General features: G+C 41.5%; 1 protein-coding gene across 3 annotated transcripts; it reads right to left on the reverse strand.

Annotated features, from left to right (window-relative positions):
* Positions 1–3,019: 3,019 nt before the first annotated feature.
* On the reverse strand, positions 3,020–18,739 carry SUPV3L1 (Suv3 like RNA helicase). 3 transcript variants are annotated; one of them, XM_068688853.1, is made up of 15 exons: positions 18,461–18,739; positions 15,051–15,128; positions 14,682–14,789; positions 13,470–13,584; positions 12,738–12,906; positions 11,664–11,775; positions 11,321–11,398; positions 11,033–11,124; positions 9,912–10,092; positions 9,433–9,526; positions 8,065–8,284; positions 7,623–7,703; positions 5,968–6,144; positions 3,979–4,127; positions 3,020–3,576 (listed from the first exon to the last, which is right to left on the reverse strand). In XM_068688853.1, the coding sequence occupies exons 1-15, from the start codon at positions 18,693–18,695 to the stop codon at positions 3,081–3,083; spliced, it is 2,385 nt and encodes a 794-aa protein (XP_068544954.1). In that variant the 5' UTR covers positions 18,696–18,739; the 3' UTR covers positions 3,020–3,080. The 3 variants fall into 3 exon arrangements, with proteins under 3 accessions (XP_068544954.1, XP_068544955.1, XP_068544956.1); XM_068688854.1 differs by lacking the exon at positions 18,461–18,739 and having other exon boundaries at positions 14,731–14,789; positions 15,051–15,129; XM_068688855.1 differs by lacking the exons at positions 13,470–13,584; positions 14,682–14,789; positions 15,051–15,128; positions 18,461–18,739 and having other exon boundaries at positions 12,749–12,906.
* Positions 18,740–18,784: the final 45 nt, after the last annotated feature.

Genomic DNA, 18,784 nt, shown 5'->3' on the forward strand with positions numbered 1-18,784 from the left:
GTCTCAAAGATCCACACGTCACAGAACTGGCAGCAGGCTCTGTAAAATACCTGTCACGTCACATCCACTGCGCTCACCTCTGGTGCTTCCTAGCTCCAAGAAGGCTGTTGTGTAAGAAAAGCCAAGACATTATCCCATTGCCATGCAGACAGCGGCTCAGTGCACTGAGAGCCCGATTCCCAAATATGTGACAGCCATTTAGTACTGGCCAGCAGAGGGGAGATGATCCAGAACGGATGAGCAGAACACCAGAGGGGCACAACCGGAACATCCACCCCAAGGACAGACGACGTTGAGAAGAGATGGAGACAGCACAGACAGAAAAGAGCACATGGGCTTAAGAGTAAGAAGGCTTTTTGTTATTGTTTTAACCAAGCAGCACTTACCATCATTTTCCATCCGAAGCACAACAATCACACGTGCACACACACAAATAAATTGTGAGACTAATAAAACTCCAACCGTCTGAAATGTGAATGCCTGAACTTAATCTGGAAATCTGAATACCCGAAACAAAAGTTCTGCAAATGTGATTCCCAAATCAGGAGAACAATGTTGGTATTGTTGTTTGGAAAACAAAGGCTCAGCACAGCCCCATGAGGAAGAGCAGCAGGCCACTCCACTCCCCCCAAGGCTTGCCCAGGACATATTAAAAATGTGCAGCTCGTGTAGCTCTGCACCACACCAGTCCGGATTTTACCACATGGGACCAAGCTGGCAGCCCCAGCACCCAGAGTCAATGACAACCACACCATTAGCTCAGAAGAAAAGAAAACTTTCATAAAAAGTCAGCCTGGAAATGCCTGAATAAACCTCAGAGCTCCTGACCAGTTACTATGGAGTCACTATGGGAACAGGCGCTGAATTAAGCCAAACGCTAATCTGGGCAAAATACAAAAAAGAATGCTCAGAGTCATCTCGCTCCCGGACTGCAAGGCTTGCTGCTCAAACACAAGGCTGGCTCACACCTCCAAGTCCCAGCTCCTCTTTCCTTGCTCAGAAGCACACACTGGGAAGCAGCTTAGCACACAATTCAAGGGTACATTTACCAAAACAGTCCAGAAGCAAGGGACAGCAGCAACAGGAGTCTCCTGTGGCTTGGGGGACAGAAGGGAGTCGTCCTCTCAGAAGCAGTGTTTGAAGTGGTACCTTGCAGAGCCAGCACGGTGTTTGCAGTCCAAGAGGTAAAGGAGTGCACACAGGCTGTCATAACCCGACTGCAGGCAGACCACCTACACCTTCCCTTTGAGTTTGCCAAGTGCAAAGCAAACAAGAACTCAAGGGATAGCACTCAGCCACGTAACCCATCTCTCTCCAGCTCTTCCACGAGCATCGAGGGTGATAAATTCGTAAGGGTTAATCACAAGTTTGTGCTCTGTGCCCGTCACGCTGCATTTAAGCAGAGGCTGTCCTGACTCTGGGAAAGAAAGGAGAATCACTCCTCCCCAAAGGAGAAAATGCCCGACATTCACATGGCCATGGCCACACATACATAGCAAAGCCCCATTTGAAGAACACAAAAATTTCCCTCCTCATGTTAGGTCCTGAAATCAGCAGAGGACATGAACTAGCAGCATTTCAGTAAGTAACAGGGAAAGTGCATGAAATACACCAAAACAGCTTTTAAAACCATGTTCAGACTGCTGCAGACTTGCTTCTGATCAGCAGCTTTAAGCTCTGATGCTAGCAGGAAGCAAAGGGGATTCAGACCTAAGTTTCCACCTGCAGAGAGATGCAGTTGAACATTTTAGAAAGTCAGGTATTTGGCAGAGAGGAATTCACCCATTTTCACAAGTATCCCAACATAAAGACAAGCAGCATCTGCAGGCTTGCAAATAGCCAACCACACACACAGAGTTGCCACAGCATAATTCTCCCCATGCAGCCACAGCAACACGTCCTACTGCTGAAATCTCATTCTGTGAGCACACACAGCAGTTTCAGCAGCCGATTTTTCCACTCCCCAGTATCTCTACTAGGAACTCAAAGGTGTACTTGAAACCTTCTTACACTAAAAATAACTGCAAGGGTGACAGAGCACAGAGTCGTGTATGAAACAGGCACAGCCTGGCGTTGCACTGCCTTAAACCTTGTTCCATGACCCTATCAAGTAGAGTTTCCTGAGAACTCAGTTCCAACAGACTAAACCTTCCTCGTGGTTATATGCACACAGGTTTTCCACTTTAAGGTATGTGGCAATACCACTGGCACTAGCATCAACCCCAGCTGTTACTTACTCTACCTAACAGCTTACAGTTGAATTGAATATTTCATGTCTCCCATCAAAATCCAGATGTCACCAACAAGCTAGAACATGAAGCAAAAAAAATATATGAATTGCAATACAACAAAATCATTTGTATAAAACTGAATTAGAAAAAAAAATAAGACAACTGAATTTCTCAAAAATGACTAAATTACACCTATGCCTCTAAAATCACCTTTCCCCAAAAAACGATACTACTTTTTTTTTTTTTCCCCAAACATTGCCTGAGTTTGTGTGATAAGCATTTCCTGCAGAAAAGAATACAATATAAAGAGCAAGGACAGACTTAATTGCCCTTCGGATGACAGAACTGCTACTTATCTCAAAATTCCTGTGACCAGCATGACATCATTCCCAAGGCATTAACACAAACGCTTTTTGCCTCCTTACACATTTTCACAAGACCCAAAGGTTAGAGGCACATGATTCCTGTCATCGTTCTGACCAAATTTCCTGCCAGGTTGTTCATTACCTGTTTGTTATCTGCTTAACTCTGCCCTTTGAGAAGGAATGGAATGAGTAGCTAATTCACCACTAGTGAAATATCTGGTGTTTATTAATGAGGTGAGGATATCTTGCAAGGCAGCAGTGGTTTCCGATTTTCACAGTGAACAAGTGTACAGCAGAGTGGGAAAAGCAAAGGCACGGCCTCTGAGCTTACAGGAGTCTGCCTCTCTGAGTGCTTCACATGAGTGGTCACAGGAGGAGAACGCCATCACAGAGCTGCAGCAGTGTAAACATGAAGTGCCAAAGTAGTTATTAAAATAGTATTTTATTTTATTAATAAAAACTAAACAGAATTGTGACATGGATTCTATTTTTTCTTTTTTCCAGTTTCCTTTGAACTACTCTGATCATCTCTTTTTGAGGCTAAGCCGTATCTACCACTCCTGTGCTGATCCTGCCACTCACTCTCCAGCTGCCTCAGCATCTCTTGTGTTAGAAGTCCTTCACGCAGCAACCTGTTGGCAAGCGATCCACGTCCATGGCTTTTCAAATCCTCCTGCCTCACAGAAGACCTGTAAGCTTTCAAGCTCCTGGCTCTTCTTTCTCCTGGAACCTCCAGTGCAACAGAGAGTGGCTCTGGGGATTTCACACCACGATGGTCTGAAAACACCCTACTATCTCTTTTAGTCCTTGAAAGAGGAAAGTCTTCTGGCACAACTTCTGATGCTCCAGGAGCGGCACTAGACTGAGACGCTCGGATCAGCTTCGTGATGTTGCAGACACCAATTTGTATGATGTCGTCTAGTTTCTTCTGAATACTCCTTACAAGGGCAGCATCAGGGAACATATCCATGAAGCGGTAACTGAAGAGAGGTGGAACAAAACAAAATACAATTAAACCTTCACACTAAAGGAATGCAGACTGGGACAAAAATGAGATGTATATTACGTAAAGTAAAAAAGAAAAATTATTACGTGTTGCATGAGAAGATCACTATATTTTAAGTGGCGCTGCAGCTGCTTCAGTCCAGGATCCCCTTGTTTCTAACTTTCTTTCTCTGTCAGTCACAAACTGTTCTCTGCAGAGCCTACAACTTGCTCCCACAACATAGCTACACCAGCATTTGTCAAGATCCTCCAAAGAGCCATCAAATGAGCCCATACTGCACCATATACACACTGGCTGGAAACACACTGCTTTCTAGGACAGTGATTCATAAATATTAGCAGGGAAAAAAAGTGATTCCCAAGCACCGAGTGAATACCTTAACCACAGATAGAGGTCAAAAACATCATGAACAGCTTCGAGGTGTACAAGTTCCTTGATGTTCTTTGGTGGGGCTAGCGGCCATTTGGTGTGCCGACAGAGCCAGTCAAACGTCAGAGGCTCATTTCTGCTGAACTGTCTTGCAAACTGAAAGAAAAAAAGAGGATTCGGTGAAATACGCAATTAGTCAGGAAAGAACAAATAAATTTGTTTACAGCACAGCCATTTCTCTAACCAGTTGCACTATTCAAGCAGATTATAAACAAACAGGCTATTTACATTCTTGTAACTGACAGAAGGGTAGTTTGCAGTTGGGCAGCTGCACACTAGCAAAGGCCCACTGTAATCCTCCGAGCACAGAACTGATTGAGAGTCAGTACCACAGCCTACTGCTAGCTAATGTTTGCAGGCCAGTTCATTATTAAAGAAACAGCCGTTAGCCAACTCAAAATAATCCCAGTGAACTAAATTCCCTCGAGTCTGTATACATACAATATTCCAGAAAATACCTGCTTTGTTTTACACAGCCCAAATGCCACACATTCTTTTAGTTAATTGCTCAACACAGCAGTCATCTCTCCTTTCCCAGGCCTCATTAACACAATTTGTCCATGGGCCGTGCACAGAGTTAAGCAACAGAAGTACAGAGCTATCCAGCAAAACCTAACACTGGAGGCATATGATTTCATCTAGCAGAGCACGCAGACTTGGTCTTTTCTTCTCCTCTTGCCCCTATTCTGTTAATTATCTTTTTTTTTTCAGAATCTCCAGGATTCAGAAAATCGTATTAAATGTGTTCCCTGACTTATGAAAGGCACTACTCACAACCCAAACAGATTAATCTGCAGTAACAGCTCTTCCGAAACCTAGACATCTCGGCTCTTTTACTAACAGATAAACAAGACAAATAAGATTTAAATTTAAAAATGTCAGGAGTACTGATGACTTGGATTAACTAGTTCCTAACTTGCTAGTACCACGATGTTTTTTCACAAGGGGCTAAAATTCACATCAGCATTTAACAACTGATGTGTCAGCTGTTAAATAAATGTACACTATCACTTTACAACCTTCTGCACCTCTATTATGGGGGATCTGGATGCTTGGCATTTACTTAGGAAGGCAAAATTTATTTTTTTTAAACTCTTGAAATCAATCACTCAACTGTTAAAGAAAGCTACTTGCCAGTTTTTAAAAGCTCAAGTCTATCTGATATATGTGACACGAGGTTAAATTTTTAGACTAACACAATCCTTGAAAAAAAGGGAGAAAGATAATAGCTTCTAACAAAGTGAAAGGCCTGAAAGAGATTATTGATCCTGAAAAACTGAAATCAGCTGACTGAAAATTCCTTCAAATTATCACTGCAGGAGCACTGACAAAAAGAGTTTACCCAGGCCTGCAAACTGAACTGAGATCAATATTACAGCACAACATCTTGTGGGAGTTTAATTCTACACAATTGTATTATAACATCAACAGTCACATTCAGTCCCACATTCTTCTGTTTTGTTGATGACCTAACACCCTGAATTAGGGGCATACTGGTTTTTAAGGACTATTTTTCATGACTAGACACACTGCAGTGCAAAGCTTACCTATGCACAAGTGACTACCTAACAGATACACTTCTGATCTCTCTCATTACAAAGACCACTTGCAAGGCAAGCAGCGTGATTCTCTGAGGCAAACAGTGGAAGAACTATTCAAATTCTAATTTACATCTCAAAATGAAATCAGTTCTCAGAAGTGAAGAGCTTTCCCCTTCCAGGTGAAGAATACAATTTAAAAAAACCCTCTATTTTATATATATGTATATATATATATTTATTTATTTATTTTTACCTATGAGCATGTTAAGAATGCTCTCAAGTGATGCAATGACAATACCCACAATGAGCAGAGCAGCTAGACAAGTCCCACTGCACCACAACCTGCTCAGTTCAATATAAATTCAACATTTTCTAGGGAACAAACAATAACTGACCTTCAGCAACGTGGTGCACACAAAGGGCTCTTTTCTATTCAAGGGTGCAGTGCAGAAGACATATCGCGATCGCAAATTTAGTGGAATGTGCTGAATCATATCTGCTAGAAATTTGAAGTCATCAATATTGCAAACAAAGTAAAGCCCATCAACTTGAGAGAGACTCACAAAAATATCCTGTGAAAACATAATCAAATGAAGAGGGTGTTATTACAGGAAAGAGTTGTCACATTTTATATTGACAAAACAAAATGATTTGGTGTTTTAAATGCTAGTTATACTGACAGAACAGTTAAAAATACTAATTTGAACCACAGTAATAAGAAAAAGGTCAGAGGAGCTCCCTCTCCTCTTTTAAGAGAATTTTAACCAAATTCTCTGACACAGGATCAGAGGATAAGACATAAAACACTATGTTTTGTAGAAGCATTTTCAACTGGTCTTTTAAGTATCCAATTTTATGTTAAAAAAAAAAATACACTTTAGCTTCGAAGAACACTATCACAAGAATCAATTATTTCCACATTTCGAACTTACTCCAGGTTTGTCACTTAGCATGACCCAAAAAGCTAACTTTACAACACAAAATTCAACAATTGAGCTATTTTTATACCAATGCCAGGAGCAGATCTATTTTAGGAAGAAAGAAGTCACAAGATAAATCTGGTGTTGCAATAGAGAAGTTCAAAGAATACCTGAAACTTATCCAAGGTCTGGAGTAATAGGAGATGTCACTGCACATTGCAGGTGGAATTTTTATTGGCCCACAAAACTAGTTTCTCTAGTGTAAATCTTTTGAAGATTTTTTTCTTTAAAAGATCTTTAGAGAAGTACTGAGCTTCTTAATTGGATACGCAACTGAATTCTTAGAGATTGATAATGACGTTTTCTTTTTTTTCAATAAATCTTGATACTGACAAGCTAGCTCAGAAAAACAGTTAGATTTTGAAGATGTGCTGTTACCCTACCAGTCTAATCTTCCAGGAGGTCTCTGCGTGTAATCTTCTATCTCAAGGTTAGAAACTGTAATTTGCTACGTAACAGCATCTCAGCAGGGAGCTAAATATGCACTCATACCCCTGAAAGCTGCCAAGAAGTTCTCATTGTGCTAAAAACAGTGAAACTATTGTTTAAATACAGCATTGGAAACTTAATTTCTACTTCAAAAACTTCAGGTGCTTCCAAAAATTCTATCATTCACGTAATGATGAGATCAAGTAGGTCCCACAAAATTTGTTTACACCAAGCTCAGCAGACTGTTTTACTGTAAAGTCCACAGAAGCACTCAGATATATAGAAACCTGACACGACCAGCTCCATTTCCCAGGAGTTTTCACATAAATTTGTTAAAATTTCAATCTAAGATTTTCAGACACAGACAAAGTCTACGTTTGAAATGGAGGAAAGGTGAAATGAAAAGGATCTTGCATGCTCTTTAACACAAGTGCACATATTTACACACTTCAAAGGCTTTCAAAGTTATTATGAAATGGAATAAGTAGGTGTTCAAAATGTATTTGCAGTCACGGCTGTGGTAAAAAGAAGAATCCAACTGATACACACAAAGCTGTCTGTTACGTTTTTAAAGTACACATTTCTAGGAAAGCAGTGACTATAGGCAATGCTACAGAAGCTAATATTTTGATTGCTCTTACAATTAGATTGGAAAGAGTGGCATCCGGGAGATGATAAGCAAACATTTCTATCTGCTCAGCAGTAGGATGGAGGCCAGCTGCCTAAAGGGAAAAACAAAGACAACATTTTCCATTAATTCTCAACATTGTGCTTAAATTAGCACATCAGATGAAGAATCTAGAAAGATAATATGCCAAAACACCCTACAGAGTCCAGTTTTTTGAGCACACTTATTTGGACCTTACAAACTTTTGAGCTTTTAATTCTTAAAAAAGCGGTTTCAGTATAACTGAAGGTATTGCAAGCCTCCAAATGAGCCATATATTCAAAATCATCCCAGCATGACAAAAAACAGTTTTGTCACTGAGTTGTTCACAGACACAAAGAAAAATGATTTGGGATCAGAAGACTGTAACACGGCTCCAGAGCACATCTGTACACACTGGGAACTGAGCCTCTCACCTTCACAGGGCGCACAGGCTCACTCAGAATCTCCTTCAGCTGCGCTAGGTCATCACGATGCATCGTTGTGACTTCTCCTTGCTTGAAAGATGAGCCGTAACGCCCAGCTCTGCCCGCGATTTGAAGAGCCTGAGAGGTTGTAATTAAATCTATTTCCTTCTCTCCCTTCTCATTGATAGTTGGCTTTACTATTGAGTTAAAAATTATTCTTTTTATACACCTGAAATATTTGAGAAAAAAAAAATAGGAATTTGGTTTTGCAAATTATTTCCAATAATTCACAGATACTACTTAGGAACGTATCAGATTCAAAAGGGCAGCATAAGACTACAGGTTAATAGTTACAAGAATCCCCGTCCCTACATATTTCAGTCCTGTTCTAATGGGGTCCCAGTGTACTCCTCACCATCTGCCTTAGCAGTTGATAGCAATATGACTGCATTGCTTTCAGCAGCATAATAGCTCTGAAACCGGACTGAACTTCGCAGAATCATAGAATTATTTAGGTTGGAAAGTGCCTGTAAGATCATCGAGTTCGACCATCACGTAACACTTCCAAGTCCACCACTAAGCCATGTCTCTTAGTGCCACAACCCCATGTCTCTTAAGTGTCTCCAGGGATGGCAATTCCGCCACCCAAAACCACGACTAAACAACCCCACATCCCTCAGCTGCCCCTCATGTATCTTGTTTTCTAGTCCCTTCACCAGTTTCAGTGCTCTCCGAGCACGTTCCAGCATCCTTCTTGCAGTGAGGGGCCCCAAGCTGAGCACAGTGCTCGAGCTGCAGTCTCACCAGTGCTGAGTACAGATGCACAAGCACTTTCCCAGCCCTGCTGGCCACGCTATTTCTGATGTGGGCCAGGATGTCACCACCCTTCTTGGCCACCTGGGCACGCTGATGGCTCCTGTTGATGGCTCCTGGCTTTCAACCAGCACCCTCAGGCCCTTTTCTGCTGGGCAACTTTACAGGCACTCTTCCCCCAGGCTGTACCACTGCACTGGGCTGTTGTGACCCAGGTGTGGCACCCGGCATTTCACTTGCTCTACATTTCACAAATGAAAGAGATTGACGCTAACAACCCAGCCCATCTGACCCCCACAAATCAGAAGCACCTTAACAGTGCTTACTGTAACATAGAATTAGATCAAGCAAGCCATTTCATTTTTAGAATCAGCTTTAGAATTAAAGCTCAGTCCTACCCAATCAAATCCATCAGTATTTCAGAAATAAAACATAAGTACTGTGGTTTTCTTAGCCATAGCAGATATTTAGCCAATCCAGTCAGAATGGCCAGAAAAAAAGTGAGCAAACTAATGCAGGTATCAGATCCCAAAAAATCATACCATAACCTGCCAAAGTACTTACAAATTGAGTCCCATTCCAATTGCATCTGTAGCAACTAAAATTTTGCATGGATCATCAGGATCGTTGAATTTCTTCGCCTGTTCAAGTTTTGTTCCTAAAGCAAAAAGAAACAAACACTTCACATAGCAAACTGTTCTTAGAAAATAAATACAGCTTATCACTAAGCTTGATGTCTTCATAATAGATTGAGGGGAAAAAAAAAACACTTTGGTATTGGGCTGTGGCTGAGGGTAGAGGGAAATTTAAACCGTTCCCAGAGCTGTGGATAGATCCCATTTAATTAAGTTTATCTGAAGAGTAAGATTAAGTACGTAATAAAAGGTCTGACCCCAAGATTATAAAAAACACCATTCAACAGAAGTCTTTATATTTGGATGCAAAACTAGGAAAACTTCCTTTTAAAAGTGGTTGATTTTTTTTTTCTAGAAAAGCAGCAAAATCAGACCATTCTCTTAAAAATAAAAGGAAGGAAGCTTTACCTGGTGGCAGACTGCCATAGATAACAGCACACTCTAATCCTCGAGCTTCAACCTGCCGACTGACAGAATAAATGTCGTTCTTACTGAAACAAACGATGCAGTCCCCAGGCCGGAGGTTATCCAAAGATTCTAAGGCATAATCCAACACTGTAAGAGGAGTGAGTCTTTCGTAGTTTCGGACCTGGAATTAAAGGAGTTACCAAAGATAATGTGGTTTTGAAATGAAAAATTCCTGTGGAAGATCATCGAGCATGGTTATTGTCACAACTGACTAACACTGAGGGACCTCTCACAGTCCTAGAAGGGTAACTACCAGAGAGAAGGTGACATACACCTCATGCAGTTGCATGCTTGCAACATTTCCTAGTCTGAGAACTAATAGGCCTTTTTAAGAAGCAGAGGAACTATATATTTTTACATCTCAACTAGTTTCAAGCGAAGAAATACACAAACTACATAATAGCCATTCTTGTAAGAAATGAGTTTGTTTTCCTTATTTCAGTCACCTGCATGTTGTAATTCTTTCACAGCTGCACAGCCCAGCAAGCAGATATATGTCATGTTGCAGCTAATTCACCAAGAATTCATGTAGACTGCACTTTCTTAGGACCAGATTTTGGTTTTTTAATGCTTTTCAGAAAGGAATCTTCCGAAGACAGCAGAATTCAAAACAAGTAAGTTGGGTTTCAGAGATTTTGCAATCGCTTTCTTCTGGAGATGAAAGCTCTTAAAGAGTTTTCCTCCTCATATGGAGAGTAAGTATCAACGGATCAAATAACCTGAGAAAACTGAAGGCATGGTTCCGTCCAGGAAGAACAAAAGAGTAAAGAAAGCCACTGAACAGCTACAGCATACCCTGAGGGGAAGTCAGGAAACCAATTACCTTTCTTTTAAGCAAAAACAGTATCACTATACACAAAAGAAAAGAAGAAAAAAAAAGAAATACAAACACTTCTCAACAACTCCTTTGGTTTACAGAAATTGAGAAACATGTTAACAGGAATCCTACAACAGTAACTTTGATCAGCAGTATCCCAGACAAGAGCCTGTGTTTTAGTCTGTTTTCCCAGCAATAAGAACGGGATGCTCTAGCCATAGCTTTGTAGAACTAAAAAGCTTACCTCAACTTCCTCCCCTGTGGTGTACATGAGTTCTGTCACCAAGTCAATAGCAGCAGCCTCTCCACAAACATGGATTTCTTCCGCAGAGAGTCCTGAACAAGACCCAGCGAAACAAAGTAAAAAGTTACATATTTATATCCAGCAGCACTTTGACTGACATTAACTGTTACCCCAATATTACATTTTGGTTACTAAACGCATCAAGGAGCATACTTCACCTCATATTAAATTATGAATTATTGTCATAACCTATGAACAAAAGTTAATTGCCAACACTAACAAGCTTACCTAGAAGGGCTCTTGTCCAAGCCCATCCTCTGGCAGGATCTCGGATCATCTGAATTTCATCAATCACAGCAACTTCATCTTAAAAACAAGAAAAATATGATGAACCGAGGAAGAGCATCCAGAAGAGCAATATTACACAGGAATGAACATCACAAAGGCTTTCAAAAATGTTGCTCAAATCAAGTTAAGCCTCTGCCAGCAAAAAGCTAAGCTAAGATGGTCTACGTAATAACTCAGAAATTGCTCAAGTAGGAGTGAAAAGGAATGGTTCTGCTACTTCAGAGTACCAGCAATAACACCTGCAAAGATCCCAGAGATGTGACAAATGATTGTATATACGTACAAGGTGTGTTAGTGCTGCACATTTCAATGGTACAAGCAATATGAGAAGCTTGTCTGGCATCTTCATTGGCATACACACGCTCTTCTCCTGTCACCAAATCACAGGGCACGTTCTATGGGAATTCAGAAAGCTCATGTTACATTTCCTGAATATAATATAATCCTCTTTCCAAAGGGGAAAAAAAATCAGCCTTTAAGACAGTATAAAGGAAGCTACACAGAAAATAATTACTTGGCCTTTTGAGACTTGTGGCCTGTATTTAAGTCCTATCAGACTGAAGGGCATAACGAGGAGGTAATAACTTTAATGAGATGCCCTCCCCCATTCCTGCAGGAGATTACATCTTACTTGAGTGTACACTTACTTAGAAATTCTCAGACTTAACAATATAGAGAGAGAAGTGACAAGAACCTTGTTAAACACTAATATATCTACATATTACACTGCACTAACGTGTGATGTGCTTCAGTAATACCTCAGAACAGGCATGGTTCTGTGCAGCTGCAAAAACCGTGGTGAAAACCCTTCGGAAAGATGTTGGAAACGATAAAAAAAAAAAGTAAACAAGAACAACAAAGTATTAAAGAACACCTCCTCTAGGGACCTGCTATAACAGGGCGCTGGCTTTCACCAACTCACCCAATCTGAAGTTGCAGAACTTTATTAGATGGCTGAGTTAAATGTATTTAAACACTGAAGCAAAAGGTTGATGGGAGTTAACTGAGGGTAATTACTTGAGTGCAAGCTAAAATAAAGGTCAGGATAAAAGAAGCAATGGTTTTGACACAGAAAAATCTAACAGTACAACCAGGCTAACCCAGGGAGAGAAAATACCACAGGACAATGAGTGCAGGTTACAAGGATGACAACATGGCATAGGATTTGGAGAAAGTAATGTTCCTCTCTGCCTAGAGCAGAAATGACCACCAGTAACTGACACCACCACAGTTTGCCAAAAGCACCCTTTCAAGTACACTGCTCCACGGCCTCCTTTAAGCAACCACAGCACTGAAACATGCATTCATGAGACTGCTCCAAGAGTTAAGAAACAGGTAAGTAAAACAACATACTGACAGCAGCATTACTCTTTTGGAAGATCTCATGAGCCAGAAGTTTTAACGGACCACAGTATATTCCAGACTTTGCTGACAAAAATCTCTGGATAGCATGGTAGGTTTTTCCACTATTTGTAGGGCCAGCATGGAATATTATCTTTCTCTGAATAGCCCTAGCTTCTGGATACCTGAAACACACACAAGAAAAAAAAAACTGTTGAACCTGTATCTGTTCTGGATACTGATATTTAGGTGAAATTCCAAATTAGCTTAAACATTTGCGTATCAGTAAACTTTCATGTGTGTTGAAAGCAGAAAGATCAAGTTCTTGAATACACCCTATAAGACATTAACCTCCTGTATCTTACCCATTCATCATACTAACCATACAATGCTTCCTAAGACTGAGATTGAAATTCATACATTGTGTTCAAAATAACTCTCATTACTACAGTCTCTCTTTGGGTGCACTAACATTTTAATGTTCCAACACACTAATTCCCAGACACAGCCACAAGTCAGCTTTCTGGAAAGAGAATACCAGCTCAGCTACTTTCATAGCTGACATGCTCTCCTTTTCCTTTTAATTGATTGCAAACTATCTTGTAACACAGAGAATTGCTGACACGTTATTCTAAAAAGAGAGAACTGGAACTGAAAACGTAATGCGAATATCCATCACAGTTCAAATCCACAGACTCCGAAATTATGTGAGGCTAAGAAAACACCACAAGCACTTCAACTCACTGACCAGTTGGGCGGCAGCCTTAAATCACTGATCTTTCGCAGATCATCCATGCAGTCCAGCATCGGAAAGATCTGCTTGGCATGTCTCAAGAAAAACGGAAAGAGATCATCCACGTGACCTAGAAGACAAGAAAGGTTGAATGCCTGTCCAAAGGCATGCATCTTCATGACAAATTTTGAAAAAAATTAATGCTGCTTCCACCACCACTTCGGTAATTACTTCAACAAACAAAGTTCTAAAAACTTAAGAGCTAAAAAGCTCTAAACAAAGTTCAATACCACAATCACAGAAAGGTAAACTAACACGAGTCATGGGCTCATTAAGCAGTATTCTACAAACACAAAGGAGCATAAGAAAAAAAACTCAGCTCAGTAAATTCACTCTCCCTAATCTTCAAGTCTAGAGACCTTCCAAATAAAATGAGAAGCTATGAATAAGCTGGGTGAGAAATTTTTCCGTCCTATGAAGATTTTTGTCTTTTATTGCTGAATTCATTTGTGGCCTTGGAATAAAATAAAGAAACTACGTGAAAGATTTTATACAAAACTATTATATAATGATTTCTTAAATTTCCTAAAGAGCAAAATTTCCTCAAGACTTAAAACCAACACTTTTCCATTTTAAGACAAAACTTAAGGACACTGTAACCTTTATATTATCATCATTAAGAACATACGTACAATGCCAAGGTCCAAAAGCTCAAACTCTGGAGAAAGCTGTTTGTGCTGTTCCCAATTAGCATCACCTCTTGGTTAAGTGCCGTTAATTACAACACACGAAGCAGTAAGCAAGCAAGCAAACAGCATTTTCTCCATTAGTGCCACACAGAAGCAGAACACAGACACAGAGTTGTGTTCCCAAGTTTTTCAAGCCACTGGGGCAGGACAACGCTCTCAAAGTGCCCCCTAGTGACTACTAAATTTTTGAGAGAGGAATAAATCAAACAGCACAGTTTCGTTTTAACCAAGGAACAGATGCTATAAAACAATGGGCTTCTACTTGCTAAGACTTCCACCTCTTTTGTCTCCACTTCAGAAGATTTAAAGACAGAACACTCTGTAGGATGGGCACAAATGGTTCTGAAGAGGAAGCAGAACGATTTTCAACCTCTTTTACAGCACCGTAGGGGGGGTCCAACAGGTAGACAGGTAAGTACAGCGGTTAAAAACAAGAGAAAAATGCACATTTTATTTTCCAAGCACCCCAGATACTTGCCTGCACCACAGCATATATCATTGAGAATAATATGCAAATCAGCACTCACAGAGCTGGATTCCATGATATATTTCCTAAAGCTTATAAAGGCTTGGTGAAACAGGCGAGCTGCAAAAAGACAATGAAAAAGTCCATGTGAGTAGAATCACAACACCGTGTTTGTAAACACCTAAAAAACCACTGACGTGGTCCATTAAAAACCTGCACCTTCACTTGAGCTATTATAAGCAATTAAAGGTTATTTAAACCTAGTGACAGAGACAACCTAACAAGAAGTGCTGTGAGAACTGTAAAAGATCCAATCTACTACTAACATACCCCAAAAAAAACAGAGTTCACATAAAAGAAACTCTTAGAATATTTTCTTACCATCTAATCCATTTTCTGTTCCTAGTCTTTGGATTTCTTTTCTTTTGTAGAACTTATTTAAGTTTTTTAGAACTTCAGCTGCAGAAAAAGAAGAACATTTTGTTAGCTTGCTGAACACTAAATCGCATTCTGCCGACCCCAAAATCATGGCTTATAGTCCCATTACTTCAGAGTGAGGGCATCTTTGCCATGCTGAAGAGACTCAAATGATTTTTCCCCAAAAGAAACCCAATCAACAGCTGAGGCCGTTGTGGAAAAGGACGATTTTAAGTCTGGGGGTGTTTTTTGTTTGCTTTTTATCAGCACTTATCAGTAAACAGCAGGTTTTAATGTAAAAAATAAATCTGCTTAAACCATTCAATGAAAGCTTTCCTAAACCTTCCCTCTACACTGCTTCTAAGACACTGAGAGAAATCAGGCCAACCAGATGCGGTGTTCTTTCTACTTCTCAGATAAGGTAAAAGAAAACTGAGCTGACTTTCCTCATATCTGTCACAAATCAAGGGGTTTGACGTGAACACCTGATTATTATAAAGTCATTAATAAACCCATTCTGTCCCCTGAAAGGCAAGTTCTGCGTTTTAAGAAAACTGTATTTATTATTATAAAACATAGAATTTAGGTCATTAAATGTTAGTCAAATCACAACAGCAGAAATGTCAGCTCCCCATCAATAACAAATCGGGAATTCATAGCAACCTAGCAAGTCTCAGCAGCACCTGGCCATAACCTTACATTATTCTTAAAGTTCAAGTCCAGCAGCCCTGTACTACACAGTGCCAGAACTGGTACAAAACAGTTTGCCAGCAGAACACCCCCACGCTCTGCCCTACACAGCTATTACCTATCTGAAAGCTCCGTCATGATGGGGAAAGCTTCCCATGAAATCAACCATAGATCACCGAAAAATTGCCTCTTTTTCTGAAAAGCTATACTCTAGAGTAGAGATAGCCCACTTTGAATAATAAAAATCATTGCTTGGCAAGAATTTGGTGAAGTGCAAACCAGTGCAGCCAAAGCCAGAAGCACAAGAGCAGTGGCTCCATCCATCCCACACTGCATGGGACAGAGTAGTGCCACGGTCTGTTCATAACTCATTGCAAATTACAGGCTGAAAACTACTTCTAAAGCATTCACAGGGGTAACTAAGATGAAGGCTGTTATCAGCAGGCTTACATTTATTATACAGACATTCATATTTTCATCAGAATATATTTAGGGCCTTGGAAATCAAAGACAGACTGGAAAACACCACAGTAAAAGAATGGAAAAGGATGAATTTTTCCTGAGAAGCCTCCATAAGAAGTTACACAAGTTAACGTGACATCAGACGTATTTAAGTCACAACCTGCTGGCCTTACTACAAGACGAAAAGGTCAATGCCAGAACATTTGTTACTAGCCAAGGCAATGTGACGTTGGGACCATCGCAGCCCACTCCAGGTCCCGATCCTTCCTAAGCACAACTACCTTAACAATAAGGCCTAGCCAAACAAAACGAAGCTGGCATCGCACTCCAACGATGCGTACAGCCACTGCAGCTAACATAACTGCACGCAGCACTATTTCTCAAACAACTAGCAGCAGGGAACAAACTCAGGAGGTTTTCAATTTTAATTTAATTTTAATTAATGTTAAATCACTCCATCATATAGTAATATAACATTGTTTTATCGTTAACACTGTGCTTAGGCTTTTTGGAACAAGGATGTCACCATCACACAAACCTATCAGTAACCCTACTAAAGTAAAAGCAATGAGAAGCTATCAAACAACATATTCTGGCACAATCTCTGGAAGAAATGCTCAAAAGCAATGCCCCTTCTACTTGTAACCTGCTTGATACAACAACAAGGAAAGCATACATCACCACTAACGAGGACATCCTAACGAAGTCAAAGTCAAACATAAAGATGCAGCTGGGAATGAATTCCCCTACTTGGTGTTAAGCAGCAGGTTTGTTACAAAAGCTTTTGCAGAACTGGCTTTGCAAAAGTAATCCAAAACGGTGTCTGCCCTATTGACAACGTTTGGCTGGCAGGAAAGGTCTGACCACTGTATCTTTTGGCAAATAACAAACTAACAAGATGATTTACTGTAATTATGAAAAGTGTAAGTAACAAAGTTTCTTCACTGGCTGTAGTGAGAGAGCTTGTAAGTACTCAGCACACAAATTCTTCTTTCACAGTATGTGACAGTAAAAGCTGAGAGTATCTTCATTCAAAATACCACAAGAACAGATGTGTGATTTGCGTTAAGACCTGGTCAGAATCCTGGAGGAAAACCAGAGGAAGAGCATTTTTTTCATAAAAAAGAGCAGATGATATGTGCTAAGGAAGCTAAGGTTTCAAAATCCAAAATCACTGACAGCAACACAGGGTGCTGCAGGCCACTGTGCCAGACAAGCACCACAGCAGCCACCTGGCCAGGGTTCCTCACACCTTTAGGTTGGCTGAAGCAGTTAGCTTTCACCTGCGGGAACACAAATCATTTTAGCCAATCTGTTCTCTCCTGAAGTTAAGAGAGCACACAGAATCTATACGCATTTTCCCATATCATTTTAATTGTAGCTTTGAAGAAATCCACCATAACTGCCTGTCTAATATAGGTGACAGTGAGTACCGTTTGCTACCGTTCATACTCGTTGGCAACCTTTAGCCACTACTCACGGACCAGCCTGAAGACAACACACGTTTCTTGCCTTACAGCTGTCCAGGATATTGCTCCTAACTACGCTTTTTACCTGTCAGGCCCACGTGTCCTTTTCTCAAAGGCTCCGAACAAATTAGATCCCTTTCCCATGTTTCCTATACCTGGGGTTAATAAAAGTAAAATGTTCTCCTAATCAAGTCTTCTGATGGCATAAAAGAAACCTCCTTTTACCCCCTCAGTGCTTGGCACCCCTGAACGCTGAGGGGAGCGGGAACTTGTTTCTTAGCAAGTCTTTAAGGCCAGCGCCCTGGCAGAGCTGGGTAAAACGTAACTCTTAGCGTGCAGAAGGAAGAAGCCGTGCATTTTATGATTCAATAAAATATTGTAAAAGCATCTCCAAACCGCGCCGTGTTTCCTGGGATGTAATTATACTGAGGGACAGAGGAGCGTAGAGCACCTGCAGGCCAAGGATTGGATTTCTTTCTTGTTTCCGCTTACAGAATAAAGAAGGATGCACGGGGCAGAAGATACAACTGATATATAAATAAATAAATATAAATATATATATAAATTCAGCAGGTGTACAGGGAGCTGCCCACCCCGGGAGCCTCCCGCCCGCCGCGCCAACGGCTGGCCCCGCACCTCCACATGCCTCAGGGCCGCCCCGACGGCCTCACCCCACCCTCGGCCCCGCGGACAGACGGACAGACAGACGGACAGACAGACGGACCGACCGACCGACGGCCATCCCGCACCCACCCTTGTCGAGGGGCCGCGTGAGCTCGGCGCCCACGTCCTCCTCCGCCGCGTCGCCCACGGGCTTGAGCGGCACGGGCACGAAGAGGGAGGTGTCGGGGGCCCTGGAGCCGCCGCTGCCGTCCGACGGGGAGGAGGAGGAGGAGAAGGAGGCGGCCGGGAAGGCGGCGGCGCCATGGCGGAGGGGCAGCGGCCGGCGCCCCGCCAGGCGCAGCAGCGGCCCCGCGCAGCGCCTCATCCGCTTCAAGGGCAGCGCCGCCACCGCCCGCACCGCGCATGCGCCCGGCCCGGCCCGGCCCGCCTCAGGCGGCCGCGCCCCTTCCTGGG

The sequence above is a fragment of the Anas acuta genome, chromosome 7, assembly GCF_963932015.1.
Source record: "Anas acuta chromosome 7, bAnaAcu1.1, whole genome shotgun sequence".
Classification (NCBI taxonomy): domain Eukaryota; kingdom Metazoa; phylum Chordata; class Aves; order Anseriformes; family Anatidae; genus Anas; species Anas acuta.

Coding starts and splice junctions, on each gene's coding strand:
- SUPV3L1 (XM_068688853.1), bottom strand. CDS start 18,695: ATGAGGCGCTGCGCGGGGCCGCTGCTGCGCCTGGCGGGGCGCCGGCCG. Junction 11,125..11,320: donor TTGGACAAGAGCCCTTCTAG/GTAAGCTTGTTA, acceptor GGTCTTGTTCAG/GACTCTCTGCGGAAGAAATC. Junction 4,128..5,967: donor TGTGCACCACGTTGCTGAAG/GTCAGTTATTGT, acceptor TTTTTCTTTCAG/TTTGCAAGACAGTTCAGCAG.